The following is a 19,583-nucleotide window of genomic DNA, read 5'->3' as shown; positions in this document are numbered from 1 at the left end:
TGGCCTAAAATGAAACGTGATGTGGAAAGAATTTGTGCTAAATGCATAACTTGTAAAAGGGCTAAATCTAGAGTCTTGCCACATAGTTTGTACACCCCATTACCTGTGCCTAGTGAACCTTGGGTAGATATATCAATGGATTTTATTTTGGGTTTACCTAGGTCGAGAAAGGGAATAGATTCCATATTTGTAGTTGTTGATAGATTTTTTAAAATGGCATATTTCATTCGTTGCCATAAAACTGATGATGCCACATATATTGCTGACTTGTTCTTTAAGGAAATTGTAAGACTTCATGGTGTTCCTAAAAGTATTGTTTCTGATAAGGATACAAAATTCTTGAGTCAAAAGAACTAAATTATTGTTTTCTACTGCTTGTCATCCACAAACTGATGGACAAACTGAAGTAGTTAATAGAACTTTAACTCAATTGCTTAGAACTGTGATTCAAAAGAACTTAAAAAATTGGAAAAATTGCTTGTCATTCATTGAATTTGCTTACAATAGGAATGTGCATTCATCTACTGATTATTCTCATTTTGAAATAGTGTATGGTTTCAATCCACTAACTCCTTTAGATTTATTACCATTGCCTATTGATGAGAGGGCAAGTCTTGATGGGACAAAGAAAGTTGAAACAGTGAAATAACTTCATCAAAAAGTGAAACAACAAATCGAGAAGAAAAATGAGCAATATGCATCCAAGGCTAACAAAGGAAGAAGGCGTGTTCTCTTTAAACCTGGTGATTGGGTGTGGGTGCATATGAGGAAAGAAAGACTTCCAGCTCAAAGAAAGTCCAAATTAGCTCCAAGAGGAGATGGTCCATTTCAAGTGCTTGAAAGAATCAATCACAACGCTTACAAAATTGATTTACCTGGTGAGTATAATGTTAGTGCTACTTTCAATGTGGCTGATTTATCTCCTTTTGATGCAGGTGATGATTCGAGGTCGAATCCTTTTCAGGAGAGAGGGAATGATACGATACAGCAAGTTAACTCCTCAACTTCCAATGATCCATTGCAAATCCCAACTGGACCAATCACAAGAGCAAGAGCTAAAAGAATTAAGGAAGCTTTGAGTGGGCTAGTGCAAGACACCTTGGCAAAGCAAATGGCATTTGTTGGAGCATCAAATCTGGATAAAAATGCTGAGGACGTCACTAATGTCATTTGGGCTGAAAATGGAGCTACTGATCACATCTTGGGCTTGGAAACTTCAATTTAAGGAGCTTGGATCAAGTACAACACATGAGAAGACTCATTTGGGCATAATTAATCATATTTTGGGCTTGATATGCTGATTATATTTCATTAAATGCATTTGAGCGAAAATTCATAATTAGTTGGCAGATTTGACTTTTGAATTTCCAAGTTACCCAAATCAAGTCCTTATGAATTTATTATATTTTGATTTTCTAGATTGCATTTAATGCTTTTTAGGTAAGATTTCTAAATGTATCCTCTATAAGATATTATAACCCTTATTTTGGAGGCAGATTTGGAATTTGAATGAAAAACTTGCATTTTGCAATTTCTGACTTGAGAGGGGTTCTCTCTAGGGTTCTTCATTGAACTAACAGACTTATTAAGACTTGATCAATCTTGTGGCGTCTTTCAACACTTAGGGTCCTTGTTCTCTCGTGTTCAAGGGTTCAAGTGGATCACCAGAACTTTATTTACGTTCTTGAGGTGTGTATATTCAGATCGGTTGTGGGTTCGTGGGATTTTTCCCTTGTGGGTTCTTACCATTTAGCAAAGATCCTTTTGATGGTGATAACATGGATGCCTACTCTAGGCAAGCTCCTCACAAGTAAGTTGCTAAGCGTAATGGCCCTCCTAACAAGCAAGCTTGGCATAGGGCACATGTCTTTCTTACATTCTTAAAAGTGTTTTTTGATGTGACCTGGTTATTTTCTAGCTCACTAACGGTTACTACAAACATATGTTTCCATCAAATTGCACTAATTCATAAGTTGTTGGATGAGACTACTCAGTCTGATGACTCTTTTCTTAGGGAGATGTCCTTAAGCATGAAGATGAAATATGATAAGTATTAGGGAGCAGCAGATAATTTGAATCCTTTGTTGATTATTGTTATGATTCTAGATCCTCGATACAGGCTTGCTTACATCAATCATGTTTTCGAACAACTTTTTTATGATCTTGAACTTTGTATGTCTATGACATACAAGGTAAAGAACAATTTGTATCGCCTATTTGAGGAGTACTCTACGATGATTACTCCTGAAACAAGTAGGTTTGGTGGTTGTAGCACTTGTACTTCTTTTGGCAGTGCCAATACTTCAAGTGCAACTGATAGTAAAAAAGACCCTAGTCGTAGATGGTTGGTGTCCCAGAAAGAAAAGAACTCATCAGTAGATACTTAGAGTTGGATAGATACCTTTCGGCCAATTTATCTGAAGACATTCCTACTGATGATGATGATTTTGATATACTGATATGGTGGAAGGTTAATTCTACCAAGTATAGATTGCTTTCCATGATTGCACGTGATATAATGGCTATACCAGTATCAACAGTGGCCTCTGAATAATCTTTTAGGATTGAAGGACGTGTTGTTGATGGTTATAGGAGTTCTCTATCTCCTAAGATGACTGAAGCACTCATTTGTGCTCAAAATTGGCTACTTGCTAGGCAATCTATCTCAAAATTTGCCTCTTTGTTGACTAAATTTGACAACTTTCAAGAGACTGATAACGTCGTTAATATTCTAGGTAATATTTTGAATTATATGCTTCTCAATTCAAACTTGCATATTTCATTAATTATTACTAATTCCTTCTTCTTATATGTATATATATAATTTGTTTTTGCTAGATGGATCCAGTGTAATAGTTGGAGGAGGAGAAAAATGAAAGAAGATGATTGATGTTTAACATTATGAAAATTAGATTTCAATCATTTATTGTTCATTTTGTCTTGTTGTGTGTAATGATATAAACTTGATGTTATGATGGATTTTATCATTAGAGCTTGCATTTTTATTGTTGTTGAATGTTGTTGGATATTTTTAGATAATGGTTTTTTGATTATTGATTGCATATTAATTTAATAGGTTTAATGGAATTTTTGGTTGGCAAAAAAACAATACCTAGGGCAAGCTATTGGATTATTGATTGCATATTTTCAAATGTGAAATTTTGTACTTGGATTGAGTGGAGCCATGGAGTGGATGCAAATCAGTAGGGGAAAAAAAAGATGAGGACCTAGCACTAAAAAAAAAGAAAAAGAGGAACTGGTTCGGGCAGTCGAGTTAACAATGTTAAACATTGGAGAATGTTGCAGTCTTTAAACGGTGTGGTGACAACTTAAGTCAGAGCATGGAAATGAAGGTATTGACAGCTTGAGAGAGTCAACAGCAACAGAGGTTAGAAATATAGAGAATAGGGGTGAGATGGAGTGCTTGTTGAGCAAGGTGGAGTTAGCAGTAAGTTGTACCCATAGCAAAGTTGAGAGATATGATCTCATTGATGAATGAATCTGCTTGGGCAATTTTGCTTGCTCATTGCTTCTTGTCATAACTCATACAAGACACCCATACCTTTTGGAGAGGATTTAAACTTAGAATTTGACGCTTTAAAAAGATCACAGAAAAATGCTTAGTATTATTTTGATTATAAGGTCTAACGAATGAAGTATTTTATTTTAGGGTTAAGATGTAAATTTGTCGCGAAAATTTTCATTTAGAAACACTAAACACCCATAAGTTTTTTGGGTGCAAATTTACCTTAAAAATTTAAAATCATAGCAATATTATCCTTTAATATTAAAAGTGCAAATAGTCAATGTTCCTATTTTAGCAGTCAATATAAGTTTTTAACATACACATAACATTGCTATGATTTTAAATTTTTTGGACAAATTTATATCTAGAAAAAATTTTCAGATGTCCAGCGCATGAAAATTTGTGAGGCAAATTTGTATCATAACACTAAAATAGTACTGCCACTATATACTAAATAGGAGTATCTCAAACAATTTTGGCATGATGCAATTAAATTCTTTTTAATCAAAGTTCTCTTCCAAAACTCCTTTCCAGTCTTCGTACTTGATCTGTTATTGCGTCCAGACTTATCATACTTTAATTATTTGGCCATAGTTAAAGAAGCGTGCAAAAGTAGCATTATTGAATGTAGTGCAATTAAGGTTAATCAATTCATTTAGTGGTTGATCTGTTATTGCGTCCAGACTTATCATAATGTAAAATTTTTTCAGGTTTTAAATGATATTTTTTATTTTAATACGTACAAAATATAAAATAAAGATAATTTTATAACCGACTTTTTTAAAAAACAAATTTATAATTAAAAAAATTGCAGATTAAAAATTTTATATCTGAACTATTTAAATCAGATTTTGAATTATTTGTATTTTATGAGAGTAGTGATGAGCACTAAATGGGAATAATCTTTTAACATGTCATGGCTGCATGCCTAGATAAGTTGGGCATGGGGTGTGAGTGAGAGGTGCCCTTGGATGAATTTAACGGCTGTGATTTGGAGCATCAGAGGACGCATCCAACACCTGGGCCCAGATGGTTTAGGGACTATGCTTTTAACTGAAATAAAATACAAGCACCGAGTTAATTAGGAAGAAAATATAGGGATTGATTTTAAAAATGAGTGCAATTGACAAGGACTGAAGTATTAATTTTGCTTATTAATATTTGATGAATTGACGTAGGATGGGAATGAAGAGCGGAAAAAGGAGGGGACGTGGAAGTGAATGTGAAGGGGAGAGAGCAAATTGGCATTCAATGCAATAACACAGGCCCAGGTTGTCCTGCCTGCGTCAATCATCTGTGAGAGTGTCAGTCAATTTGCCCATTAACTTTTGTTTTTTTTGCCAAAAAATTTGCCCATTAACTAACTAAACAAATAACGCCTCTTTTTAATGTGTTGATTTCGATTCATAATGAATTTCTCTGATAAATTCATAATATTCTCTGGAATAAAATTCAAAAGAGGTACCATTAGTCCTTGCTATTCTTATGTTGAAATAAATAAATAAATAAGGCTAAATTATACAGTATCCCTTGAATTTTATGTCATATGTAAATAACATCCCTGGCCTTTGAAACTTTACGAGAAACCTTCCTGAACTTTTACATTTATGCAAATAATTCTCATACAATTAACTTGGTTCATTATTTCTTGGTAAATGACTTAAAGAGGTGTACCTGCATTTAAGTCAAAATTACCATGTGTAGAATGGCCTAGAAACATCATTTATAGTACTCTTTAAAATCAACATGCTCAGTTCTTGCAAATATGTACATCTTTCACCTGCTTATTTATCCAACAATCACAGGAATCGGTTTTGCTGCTCAACCAAACAACTCGAACTCCAATTCAACTATTTCAAATACACAACATAGCATAAAATGTTTTGCCCAATTACACAGGAATCATTCTTCAAATACTTGTCTATAATTATTGATACTTAACAGGCATAAAATGCAATTCTTGTTCCTGTATAAAATAAAAACAATTATTGTTCTTCCATTGAATTCTTGTCTGTCCACACAACACACTTGCCGAACCACTTATACTGAGATCACTCTTCAAATTCTTGTCTATCATTATTGATACTTTCAGGCAAATATATGATCACTGTTCTTCCATTTGATTTCACAGACACATGCCCGACTGCAAGCACTTCGGGGCATGCGCGTATGCAAAAAGCAGACAAAATGCAATGACACAATCACTGAAGTAAGAACTAACCAAATGACAATGAACAAGATTAAGGGAATTTTTTTATTGCCTAAGATAACCAATCCAGTCACCATCTGGATCTAGTGAAGTTGAGAACAGTGAATTTGGATGAAGTTTACTTTTCAATTTTAGTTAATATTCACTCTCTAAATTTGTCAACTTCAGCGGATCCACACCCCACTCTATTGTGCAAGGACAAGAATGAAGAAAAATTCTTTTTGAGATTTGTATCATGTTGTCCAACAAAATTATAATATGTGTACACTTTTTACAACTCACTGTCAAGATTGCTTCCATAAAGAAGGATTTTGACGCGTCATATTTCTGTTTGTTAACGCTTGTAGCAAACACAACCAACTGCTCCTACATTACAACTAATAAAAATTCTTCCATGTATGATTGCTCTGCTAGATAATCCTATAGCAAACATGAAATCACTAAACCTTCCACCAAGTAATATCTACCGTACGAAGGATGAAACAAAAAGAATATGATGGCAGCAAGACTACTTAGTAAATAGCTGTAGCAATGCCTACTACTCCTTTGGGCACATTGAAGAGACCAACTTGACAACTTCTGTCATTGGTGCATCATTCTGCAGGAAAAAGATTTAGTTAAGATTTGATATATAATTGTAATAAATGGAACATAGTTAGTTAACAAGTCCTTAGGCCTATATAATAAAGGGATTGGGTTAAGTTGTAACTGGGCTTGTGTATAAGTGAATGGACTAAGTTTTCCCTTATATCTTTCTCTCTCGTCTACCTCTCTGTCTCTCCTAATTCTATCTATTCCCCTCCATTCTCTCTGTTTCTCCTTCTTTCTCCCTCTTTCTGAATTACAATTCTACAACAAAATTAGCCGCATTGTGTTTCTTTTTCTTTTTCTTTTCCTTTTTAAGATGTTCACTTCAATTGAACAAGTTTTATGGATGTTGGTGTCAGCTACATATAGTTTTAGTAAAACATAGTTTCCCATTGAAAGAGTAAACAAATAATCACCCAAGGTCCAATCACCAGATGCATCTATGTATTAAGTTTGACATAAAGTCAGTCGCCAGGGACTTCTGGAGGTTTGGTTGGTGTGTTATGCATTTGACTAAAACGTCGGAGACTTGATTTAGCAGGAACGAAGAAGAAAAGGAACATAAAGTTATTCTTCGTCACTGTATAGGTACTATAGAAAATAAACATCCTTGCCATTGAGGTCATACACATGGGAAGAAACCAAAAATATGATGATATATTGCAATGTATCCTGTCAACTTACCAGAAGAACAACATCAAATGATTCTCGATAGCAGTTAAGTGAGTTCTCAATGTTGTGATTCCTGATAAAACAATATGGCAGAGTAAACTCAGTAACGTGTTTTTTCAAAACTACTGCACTAAATTACTGCAAGGGAAATTAGAAGAACAACTATAAAGATATCCATTTGCAGAAACAATAAACAGTCAATGAAACTGGAAGGCACTAGTCAAACAATATCAGGTCATTTGAGAAGACAAAACAAAAGGCTTCTCTGAGAATTATGTCAAAAAATACTACCTAAAGACTTCTTACAGTCGTTCCCAACCTTCAATCCACAATAGAGAAAATAGAATCAGACCACGAACGTGGCTCGTGGCATTATGCATTTAGGAGTTAGAGGAAGAAGGGTAAAATAAAAATTCCAACTATAACATCTGGTATCTGGAATATAAAACAGGTGATATCAGTTGAATTCTTTTTCTTGAAAAAACAATTATCATATTTCCCTTTTCAATGTTCTTTGGCCCTATATTCATAGGCTGAGCTAGCAAGTACGACTGTTTGCTCAATTATTCTCTCTTTTACGCTGTCATTCAATGCAACCAAAAATCATTTTGACCCAAAAAAAAAAAAAGTTTTGAGAGAACGCGATTAAATACTTATTTTGCCATTGCTACAATGTCGACTTATTCCTCTCGTGACTCAGCTCAGTGTTGATCATTTTACATAAACCAGTTCAACATCAATTTGCTATGAACCTACTGGCAACTGACCAAAGTAATCAAACTTTTAGAGCGCACGTGTGGGGGAGAGAGAGAGAGAGAGGCCATCAGTCCAATATGACCATTTGTTTTAGGCTTTTATCCTCAAACCGTACTTACACAGATAACTTAAGATGCACTTGGCAGACAATTATCTAGTCCTCCCTCCCATCTTTATCCATATAGATACAAGATAGAGCATGAAACATGTATTTATTTTCTTCTCTCAATTTTGTTCCTAGCCCATTCATGAAACATGTATTAATTATTTTTAAAGAATGAAAACCCGAACAAGTTCTGGGAAAAAATGATTTCATAAATTTACACAACTGACTCCATGAAATCAATTACCTGATTAATTACAGACAGAATATTTTCGTTTTACATTGCCATTCTTCTGACATGTGATATAATGTCAAAGAAATTGACTATCTTGCAACTTAAGTATAATATAGTATCAATGATTCATTGCACCATTATAGCATAAAGAGTAGATAAACAACAAAAATAGTAAAAGCTGTGGGTGATCTTTATATTAGCATCGACAATACAGACAACTATATTGTTTTTCAGATATATCTAAGTTTGTGAAATATTTTTTCTTTAAGAAAAAGCCAAAGGAATATTACATATTAAGGAGTGTAAGACAAATTATCATCTTTCAATAAGGCACAAGGCACAGAGAGAAAGCAGATCAAGCAAGAAAATCTTGATGATATGCATATTCATCAGACTGGATAAAATCCCATCAATCTACCGTAGCCCCTGGGCTTTATCAAGGGCAGGAACCAACCATTAGAAAACTAAAAATCAGAATGAAAATAGGTGACCCTCAATGATGTTCATATGTTCCTTTCATAATTGAAGCTAAATTTACATGTTTCTTTGTGTGTGAGCTGTTATTTGACAAGAAAGAAAATAAAACTGTTAACTTACAAGAACCCCACAGATATTCGAGTCTCGTAATTCAAACCATCAGACATTCTCAAGTCTCCAATGTGGTCACCAAGTAGAAGAACATTGGTTCTGTACTTGATTGCGGCATTGTCTTCATTAGGATCACCCTCATCACCCAAATGATTATGAACAGGGGCACCCATATCAAGGGCATGCTCATTTTTGTTTAGGCTGTGAATCAATTTTCCTGTAAACGAAGTTGGTATGTTAAAATTAGGAAAATATAGAAAAGATAATGGTTGATGATAAAGCCAATGAGAAAGATTCAGCCAAGTAAATGTTGCAATTGAGCTACCTCAGAATGCAGTAATTATGCAATGAAAGCTATATGGGAAAGTCAATATCAATTTACAGTATTATATAATATATTTAATTATTGTGTTCTCTAGCATGGCGGAGCATGCTACTGTAACTTACAAGGATTGCATAATACTGTAACTTTTTCATGTTACTAAATCTAAATTCCTTGTATGTGACTTTGTGTCAACATTTTTACAGTACGAGAAATTCCAGGGTAGAAACTGCAGGGCAGAAGATTCTTTGATTAAACCCAGAGAGACAATAATCATAGGGCTGTAGCTAGAGAAATATGCAAGTTAATACTAGAAGTACTCATTATTGAAGTCTCAACTAGACGAATATTTGTGTTACTTTACATACTACTATTGTTGAAGCCAGTTATTAGCAATATCAGAGGTATTCGCGTTGCCATAATGCAGTGATTCAGTGATGTAGATTCCCGAACCATTTGCTGCTCTAACAAGAAATTACTGATAGATTATTCTCAACTATGTGTCCTAGGTTCATATTTTCTAATTTTACCAGCCCGTCATTTTCCAGAAGGATCATTATGATTAACTTAACTTTAACTGAGACTTGAGAGTTCATATCATAAAGGATTTGGTCAGGTTTTACGTTGCCTCAGCAGCTACATGATTTGGGCATTCCCTCACAATTCATAAGCTCACCTAGGATGTTACTGAAGAATTCCTGTGTCTTGACATTGGCAATGTTATTTCACACATTAGATATTGACATAATATAGAGCCCTCATTGGCTGTCTTCCTTCCATGAACGCAATCAGTTAACATAGCAGTACACAACAAGACATGTAAAATTTAAAACACTATCTGCCAAATCCTAGTTGACATCTTCATAAAGATTTTCCTCATTTAGGCAGCGACAGAACAACTACTGAAGACCTCCACATTGTTTTTCCAAAAATTATCCTCACCCTTGTTGGAAATAAGAAAAAGAGAAAAGAAATCTTCTGAGACGAAGAGTTTAAAACATGCATGTTAATTTCATGAGTGACATAAAGAACCAACCCAATGTAGGTAATCGACCTTTAAAAGATACAAGGTGGCCATCATCATCAAACACCATTCTGTTAGATACTATCCTCACATTTGTGAAAGTCCTATGAAGTTTTTGCCTTAGAACCTGTTGCAGCCAAAAGAAGAATTCACTGCAGTTAAGAGGCAAAAATAACAACAGAGGGTAAAGCATCAGACAAAATTGAACATGCAAACCTCTTCTATTATATCGCCAAGTCCTGCAGAGAATATCAACACAGGAATGCCTTTTTCCTGCAAAGTACAAATGGAAAATGGGAATCAACGTCAGCTTGTGGACAATATTGAGAAATTATATTCAATTGGTTCGCTTTATACAGAACACATTCACCATATGAAAGAATGGCATGCAGCACATTTTCCAAAAGACAGGAAATATACCTCCAAAAACTCAAATAGTTCGAAAACACCCTCCCTGAAAGCAATGTTGCCATTAGCAACAGACTGTTTGATTGACTCATTTGTGAGTCCTCCCTCAATTAAAAGAGCATGAGTTTTACTCCACCTAAATGAACAATTAGCACTTTGAGTGTTTGGAACCAAAGTAGGCAATTGCAAAAAAAAAAAAAAAAAAAAAATTAAAAAAATTCAGAGACTTAATATAGAAAGATAAAGTTAGTTTAGCTACCACGATATAAAATTGAGAATTCAGTGTTAATATCATATTGGAAGTGATCAGTGATTATGCAATTTAAGCAGGAAGCATTGGTGTCGGTATTGAATGATATGGCTAAATCAGTGCTTACTTTCTCCAATGGGGAACTGTGTCACATACCATTCTTCCATGAGCTTCGTTTTCTCTTCAAGTCCAATATCTGGTGAAAATTCTAACGGGTGGTAATAATCATATAACTCCTGTCTTTTGGCATCGTATTCTGGATTACCCTGTTGCACAAGGCCATGACTGCCTACACACTTTTTAGAGATAATAGAACTAAAATCCACCTGAGATTCTTTTTCCCTCCCTTAGAACGGAAATTTCATAAAAGCAAGACAAAAACGGAAAGAAATTACAGAAGCTCCATAGAGAACATACTCTGCCCTCGAGTTCCATTAGCCCAGAACTTTGTTAATGTGGCATCAAAATCAGCAATCACCTGGCATCAGAAAATTGTGAATATAATGATGAATTGAAAACTTGATTATGCGTGACAAGAAAAAATAGGAACTAAAATCCAGCACTAAATGCGACCACTTTTCTCAAACACTACATTGATTGAATTCACTGAAACAATACAAATCATGAAATACACTATAAAAAAGTGACACGCAGGTCTAATGAGAAACGTTGATAACCAAAAAATGCATATGAAACCTGCATTTTTTGAGGACCAGCCGAACGAATTGCGGAAATCTTATTGGCTAGCGAATCTGAGTCACCCACAATCAATTCTGGATTTTTGTTGGCGACACTTTCGTCCATTTCCAAATGCTTCCAACAACAAACACAACAAAACGAAGCCCTTGAAAGAAAAGAAAGATAGGCGTAATCACAGGGCTATTAGAAGAGCGAAAACTAGAAGATTTAGGAAAATGGGGCTTAAGTAATCCCAAAAGGAACGAAAAGGGGAAAAGAAGAACGGGGTTTCTAGAGGAGGAAAAGTAAGGTTTGTTGTGATATTTTTATGAATTTCACTCTCAGAAAGTCAGGTTTGAGAAGGAATAAAGTCAAGTGAGGGAATTAACCTGAAGTAGCGGCGAAAGTGAGGTTTGCGAAAAGCGCTAAGGGGTATGCTTGTAAGGCCATTAACGCGATAACTCATTGAGTCAGTCAGCGAGGAGAGAGAGAAAGAGAGCGAGCTCAGAGATAATGCCACATAGCCATTAACAAAGCCTCGCGCGCATTCATTTTTCTTCGGTTCAGTCGTTCAGAGCACTTTTTAGTTTTTTTTTTTAATTTTTAATTATTTATTTATTTATTTTTTGCCAGCATATTTTTTAACTTAATCGTGGAGTTTACATCACATTACAAGGATTAAAAAAAGAGAAGGATTTTCTAATTTTTGTTAAGAAAAAAAGAAAGACCGTTACTACTTACTAGCCCATGCCCATGTGATGCACAAATCACCAAAAAAAAAAGAGTACTTTTGAGGAACGTAGCGACTTGAATAAAAAGTTAAAAACTACTCTAATTTATTTTAAATTTGATATGGTAGCTTTGGCCATTTCATAAATTTCGGTAATTGTAAATAAAATTAATTTGTCATTTTAAATTTTTAAAGGATTTTTTTACCAGAAAATTTTTCAAAGGGTTAATATATTTAATTTGCGCTTTGAATGACAATAAAAACAATTATGTTTAATGACTCAAATTATTTATAATTTTAAAATAAATTTATTTTTTATAAACAAAAAGTTTTTAAGAATTTAGCGTCAAATTACTTTAGAATATAAAAAAACAATTTATTCTCAAAAATTATAATTTATGTTTTTTTCTGTTAAATTCACATCATTTTAAATATAACTGACTACAAAATTTAAGATAAATATATAAAAAAAGTTTTATTTTGATAAGATCACTTTTTTCTTTAACCCTTCTTCTGTCTGTAATCATAAAAGTCCGCCCGTGATTTGACACGTGTCCAAACCATATCGGACTTCTCTTATTAAAGCACGAGGAACGCCTTCAACGGCCAGAAGCATCCATTGACATATCATTTGTCGCGTTGTAGGACGTTTTATAATTATTTCTTTTTTCACCCCAACGCCTTCGAAATTTAAAATTAGCCAAAAATCTAAACTAGCCGTTGGAGCTCTGTCCCTCTCAGGCGACCTGGAAGAAGAAGCGAAGGTGAAAGTCTAAGCTCTCTGATTTTCTGTTTTCCACGCCGCTACGTATATCCAAACCTACCTGAAACTTTCTTCGTTGAATAATTTCAAACCCAGAATCCTCGTGGGGATGAAGGGGAAAATCCTCAAGAAGCTCAAAACAATCCGACCAGCTGATTATCTGAAGCAGGATCGAGTTCTTCAGATCAAGGCACTTAACGGGTATGTTGAATCTTTTACGAACAGTTCGAGTTTCAATCTTAAGGACCTGGTTGTTTCCCGAGAAAATGAGCCCAGAAAGGCTGAGGTGCAAGAATCTGAGGTGATTGATGAGTCTCAACAACTGAGAGATCTTGAAGAAGGGTACGGTGACGACAAGGAGAACATTGGGCCTCAATGTCTGAGATCAAAAGAACAAGATACGTCAAGATCATCGAAACCCGCTCCGTTATCAGAGATTGACATCTCGTCTTTCCGGCGACCCGACATGAACTCTGAAAGTCTATTTGACCCGCTTTTGCTGGCAGCATTTGAGCAAGCAGTGAAGGAACACGTCGAACTGAGAAAATCAGCAGAGAAAATTGAATTTTTTGAAGAGCAAGTAGAAGAAAAAGAAGAAAGAGAAGAAGAAGAAGAAGAGCTACCATGGAAGCTTCTGGAGGTATTTGAAGAGAAGTGTCCACCTGGGGGGAATGACTCCGTAATTCTCTACACAACAACATTACGGGGAATCAGAAAGACATTCGAGGACTGCAACAAGATCCGCTTTCTATTGGACAGCTTTAAGGTTGTTTACATTGAAAGAGACACATCAATGCACATGAAGTTCAAGGAAGAGCTATGGAATATTCTAGACGGAAAGCCTCTGCCTCCAAGGCTGTTCGTGAAAGGAAGATACATAGGAGGAGCAGAGGAAGTTCTAAATTTGCATGAACAAGGAAGGTTTAAACCATTATTGGCAGAAATCCCACTGAGAAATTCTAACACTTCATGTGAAGGATGTGATGGGGTTCGATTCATGATATGTTTCAGCTGTAATGGGAGCCAAAGGATCATAAAGGTAGAAGATGATGAAGAGAAACAGAGCAATCAATGTTCGGATTGTAATGAGAATGGTTTGATTATTTGTCCCTATTGCTGCTCTTAGTTGAACATAATATTCTTATTATTAATCTTGTACGTAATTTCGTTTCTGGGATTCTTTCAATTCTTTTTTGCTGGGGTTATGATGGATGGTTGAAGAAGAACAGGCAAGTGTAGTGTCTGATTCATTCTTGAGACCACACATGATATAGATTGGTTTTGTAAAATGAAGAGATGGCAATAAATTAAAGTGTGATTTTGGAAACTTTGTTAATCGATTGTGTTTTGTGTGTTTATATTTAATGAAGAGAAAGGTATGAATATTCTCGGAATAGAAATTAACTCAGAAGAGGATTTCTGAATTCCTTTCCTTTTCTGTGTCAGACAATGTGGCCCTTAGGACCCAGACTTTCTTTAGGGTCAGTTCAAACGCCTTTTGGGTTAAAGAATTTGATTCAAATTGTTTTTTTTTTCCTAAGAAAAATGTATATGTGGTCTAAACTTGTTTGATGCAAATAACGAAGCGATAACAGTGAGGCCTTCATTCCTGAATTCCCAATGCAAAGAGATTCTTTTGCAGGTGAGATGCGACCCATGAGGCAAGATGCCATTGTGGATTGCCCAAGGTAATGCAAGTGTATGAACCAAGTCCTATGAAGAGGGCGTGCAAGTGTATGCTGAGTTGTTAGTTACTCAGTTATGAACTAGAATTGAAATAATTTTGAAAATGAAAATGAAATGAAATGAGAATAGGAGACTAAAAAGGCAAAGGTTTGTGTGCGTGAATAGAGCCATAAAAATAGGACCCCATTAGACTCGAGAATTGCTAAAGTCACGTGAAAAGACTTCTTCTTAATATATAATTATAAAACCATTTTTAAGATGATAATTATGGTAGAAAAAGAATTGAGTTGAAGTGTTAAAATACTACCATGGTTATAAAAAGTTTGTCTTACTCTGAAAACATCTTAAGAGGCTTAGGATACATGAAACACCAATGAGTTTAACAATACTCATGAGTTTAACAACACGTACAACAAGCACTCAGGACACAGTAACTACCTATAAGCTCAACATAAACATTCATCCCACAAAGACTTGGGACACAAAAAGCACATAGTGCTCAACCCAGTCCACAAGTTATACATATAAGAGTAACACATAAAGTAGAGTCTTATAGGTTCTAGCCATTCTAATAGCCACTACTACAAAAGAGGTTATTTTTGTCTCTCTTTTAAACAGAAGAAAAAAAGTATAGATGAGTATGTACACACAAAGTCTGTAGACTAGACTCTGTGTGCACATACTCATCTATTAGCTATGTGTGTACCTACTTGTCTGTTATGCTCTAACAGACGAGTATGTACACACATACTTATCTGTTAGAGTGTAATAGACAAATATGGAGATATATACTCATCTATTAAGTAATAGACGAAAGCTTTTTAATTTAAAATTTGAATTTTTAGAACGTAGCACTTTTTTTTCATCAGATCAGAACAAACCCAAGCAGCAATTTCTCTTGTTCTTCTCTTCTCTTTCGCCACAAGCTTTCTCCTCTCCCTCTTCCTCTCTTCTCATGTGACAACCAGCATTCCTCTATCTTCTCCTTCTTGGCCGACGATAGCTCCTCTCTTCTCTTGGTGACGCAACAACTTGACGACACAGTGAAGTCCATGGCTACCCTCTCTTCTTGATAGAGGATAGCTCCTCCTCTCTTCTCTTGTGTGCTTGACAACACTCTCTCCTTCTTTGTTCCACGGCTTTAGCTTTGCAAGAGGTAAGGTAAGTTTTGTGGTTTGGTGTTGAATATTTCAGTTGTATGGGACTACTACATAGGTGTTGAAAGTGATTGTTTGGATATTTTGGTGTTGAAAGTTTTCTTTTTAAACTGGTTGTTGGTGAATAATAGTTTTTGGAAAGCAATGATAGTGATTGGAAAAGTATATTAAGATTAAAAGCATATTTTTTTGTTGTTTAAATATTAATACACATAAGGTGTTTGTGAAAATGTTTATGAGAGAAAATCTATTAGAATATAATAGTTAGCTAAGTGTTCTCAATGTTTAATCTCCATGTTAAACTTTAGAAAGGTATAGGATTCTAAAAGTTAAAATATCTATTTAAATAAGTTAGAATGTCATTAGATTTTCTAGTTTTAAACTTTCTTGTGTTTATGACTGAATGAAGATGTTTAATTTTTTTTCTTAACTAAGCTAATTTAGATTTTGTTATTGTCATTTGCTTTGACCCTTAAAACTGTGATTTGTATGAAAAGTGTAACATGATTTGGTTTTGCTGTATTGTTGTCATTGTTAATCTGTTTTGGTTTTGCTTCATACACTTTAGAATTACAGGTTATAATAAAAATAACAAAGCAAATTGGGGTGAGTAGGAAGCCCATAACCTGCTAGGGGCGTTCATGAAGCCCAATAGCCCGCTATGCCCGCCCAAGCCCGCAAAAAAATGCCCAGCCCATCCTAAAAAAAATGGCCCGAAAGAATTATTGGGCATGTTCGGGCTGGGCAAACTGTTGGGCAGGGCTGGGCATCGGGCACGGTATGCTGCCCTGCCCATTTGGCCCTGCCCGCAAAAATATATATAATTTTAATTATATATATTTTATTTGCCTCGTATTTATTTCCTAAATCAAACGCATTGTTATATCAATATTCAGTATTCATTATATTTATTTATTTTTGAATGATTTTGAGAGTTGGAAACTAGAAAAATAATTAAGTTTAATAAAATATACTAACAACGTTTTTTGTCATAGTCCACTCCTCTTAGCTACTACAAAAAGTAGTTTCATAGTATATTAATTAGTAATAATAAAATTAAGGCCAAGTTTCCATTTTAATAAAGTTACATTAGATTATTTAGAAGGATATAAATAATTAGTTAATTAATATAGTATATTGACTTGTTGGGCATAGAAGCCCGCCCTGTCCAGCCCGTATTTGCCCAGCCCAAATTTATTAGGGCTTTTCATGGGCAGGGCTGGGCAACGGGCTGTATTTTCCAGCCCGTTCATTCTTCGGGCTGGGCATCGGGCAAGGGTCCCGCCCTGCCCAGCCCTGCCCATGTGCAGCCCTATAACCTGCTAGCCCGCCCATTACCCAATAAATTTTTACCTGTTTAAGCCCGTCTAATTACCCCAAATAGAAGACTATAAACGGGCGGGTTCAAATGGCGGGGTAGCCCAATAAACGGGACGGGCTATGGGCAAGACATTAGGCTGCCCATACCCGCCCATTTAAATATTTTATTTTTAAAAAAAATATTTTAATTCTTCATTTAATGATTTTCAATTTTTCTCCTAGATAGCTAGACCTAATTTTTGCCCATCATTATCCCTTTGACCATTTCTTTCTAGTTTCACTCTTTTTCAATTGAACGAGAATGATGCCAATGCTGTTCACTCTGGTCTATGACTGCGACTTGCCCCTGTTCAACTTTGAGCTCCAATGATCTGTGAACTGTGAATATGCAATCGATTCGTTTGCGAGAGAGTAAGGCTGTGACTCTGCAATCGACAACTTCAAGTTTCAGTAGTCCAATGAATTAGTGATCATCTGCGAGCTTGTGATGTCGAGTTGTTGCATCAGTGCATCTTCAACTTCAAGCTTGGAGCTCCGTCTTGCTGTCTTTGAGACTGCGTCTTTGCCTTTCCATTTTTCACCCTTCTCAATAGGTTCTCATCGACGATTGAAGCAAAGGTCGCTGAGTCACTGTTCACTCTGCTTGTTAGCTCGTGAAGTGTGATTGTTTGTGACTCTATGTAAGATTGTGTGATTGAATATGGTTGATATTATATATTTATCAAACTTTCAAAATTTATTGCCAGCGTTGAAAAAACTACAAAAAAAAAAAGCTAAATGGGTTACCCTGTAACTCGGTTAGCCTAAACCGGCTATCCCATAACCCGGTTAGCCTAGACGAGCTGTCCTATAGCCCATTTCATACGAGCTTCAATGAGTTGTGATCGGGTTATGGGCTAGACCATTCCTATTTATTCATAAGGCTAGCCTAGCCCGCCCATTACTCAGCCCTAATGCAAATAATTTCACCTTTTTTTTAAAAAAAAAAAGGTCACCATATTCGTCTGTTTTGGCCAAAAGAGACGAATATGTGCTTTGCATATTCATTTGTTTTCTTAAATAGATGAATATGTGCCTTACATATTCGTCTATTAGAAACAGACGAATATCTAACTTCTAAACAGACGAAAAAAGGCCTGTAGAACAAACAAAAATGAATCTTTTTTTACTAGTAAGCACCCCATCAAATGCAGTCATTCAACAACCAAACAAAAAAAAGTATATATCAACAAAATCATGGGCTTTAAGATAGTAATATACATAACATTATATGTCCAAACCAAAAGAGGACTACTGGGCTATGCTGGCCTATGCCTCTAGTTGCTTCCCTTTAGGTCGAGCTAAATTAGATGACTCTCCTGAAAAGCATTGATAAATAACGGGATGAGACATAAAGTCTTAGTAACCAAATATTAATTTATGACATATACAAGTGGGATGGTAAGTTAGTGAAGTATCTTAAGTATAATTTAAGTAATAAATAATGCTTTAATAGATATGATCATAAAAAAGAAGTATGTCTATACAAAAGTACACATATGTAACAACACAATGAAATATGCCCTCCTATAACCATACTCCTCCTCATGACTCTTTGACAAGGACCTGAGCTTTCTGTGCTGAGTAACCTAGCCAAAAGTCACCCCACTCATATCAAGCAATGAGTCCCTTCCTACACCTACACCGCCCAAGAATGGACTATAGTGCAAGAGGTGTCTACCCAAGAGTTCATTCTTAATTTCAAGTAAATGAAAAGGAAGAACTACAGGGGTTTGATAAAAAGGCCAAACGATATGATCAGTAGTATAGGCATGCTGTGCGGACTTCAAGAACAATTATCCTCCACATAACATAATCCCAATCTCCACATATGAACCCCATGCATAGTTACAATATAAATTAAAAATATCATAAATCTTAAAATTAAGATGATATAATTCCAAACAAAGTACAACACATTTTCATTTTATTTAATAACAAAATATTAGTATACCAAATTCAGCACCACAAGAAATCATAATTCCCAGTAAAATACAACTCAAGCATAATTAAATTAACATACTTCCCACTTCACCAAAATTTGTCATATAAGAAAATACATACTTTATTCATAGACATACTTTCACAAATTAATTTGAGAAAATAAAAGCATAGTAAACACCTTACAATCCAAAACATGTATATAAAATAAATTAACCCTGGTTACCTCTACTCCAAACTTAACTTCATAACTTGAGAAATAAGAACACAAATTACAGCTTTTGAAGTACAAGATAATTTACAAATAATGTAGATACAATTTAATATACATACAAATACATAACTTAAATTACATAGAATTTATTATATTATTATTATTTTGTACATATATTTACTACTAAAAAATTCTTACTTCAAATAACATTTTTCCTCCATCCAAATAACTCATTTAAATTATAAATAAATATTGATTTTATTTAATTGTATAAAATTTTCAATTTATAACTTAAGCTTCCAACTTAACAAAATTTTTCTAATAATATACCCTTAACCATTTCACATTTTAAACCGATCAAAATCTCAATAATA

At 34.8% G+C, this 19,583-nt stretch overlaps 2 protein-coding genes across 2 annotated transcripts; one reads left to right on the top strand and one right to left on the bottom strand.

The window, feature by feature from the left end:
* Positions 1-5,936: 5,936 nt before the first annotated feature.
* LOC114746600 (7-methylguanosine phosphate-specific 5'-nucleotidase A-like) lies at positions 5,937-11,383 on the bottom strand. The gene is made up of 9 exons (XM_028934828.1): positions 11,378-11,383; positions 11,099-11,159; positions 10,838-10,970; positions 10,444-10,567; positions 10,240-10,296; positions 10,054-10,150; positions 8,687-8,894; positions 7,008-7,068; positions 5,937-6,333 (listed from the first exon to the last, which is right to left on the bottom strand). The coding sequence occupies exons 1-9, from the start codon at positions 11,381-11,383 to the stop codon at positions 6,274-6,276; spliced, it is 807 nt and encodes a 268-aa protein (XP_028790661.1). The 3' UTR covers positions 5,937-6,273.
* A 1,578-nt stretch (positions 11,384-12,961) lies between these two features.
* Positions 12,962-13,978, top strand: LOC114746599 (uncharacterized protein At3g28850-like). Its single transcript, XM_028934827.1, has 2 exons — positions 12,962-13,428; positions 13,612-13,978. Exons 1-2 carry the CDS (start codon positions 12,962-12,964, stop codon positions 13,976-13,978), a joined length of 834 nt encoding a protein of 277 aa, XP_028790660.1.
* Positions 13,979-19,583: the final 5,605 nt, after the last annotated feature.

This window comes from Neltuma alba, unplaced genomic scaffold, assembly GCF_004799145.2.
Source record: "Neltuma alba isolate B1F8T4 unplaced genomic scaffold, ASM479914v2 tig00005074_pilon, whole genome shotgun sequence".
Lineage (NCBI taxonomy): Eukaryota > Viridiplantae > Streptophyta > Magnoliopsida > Fabales > Fabaceae > Neltuma > Neltuma alba.
The sequence above is the reverse complement of the archived record's forward strand: the minus strand, read 5'-3'. Positions and strand labels throughout refer to the sequence as shown.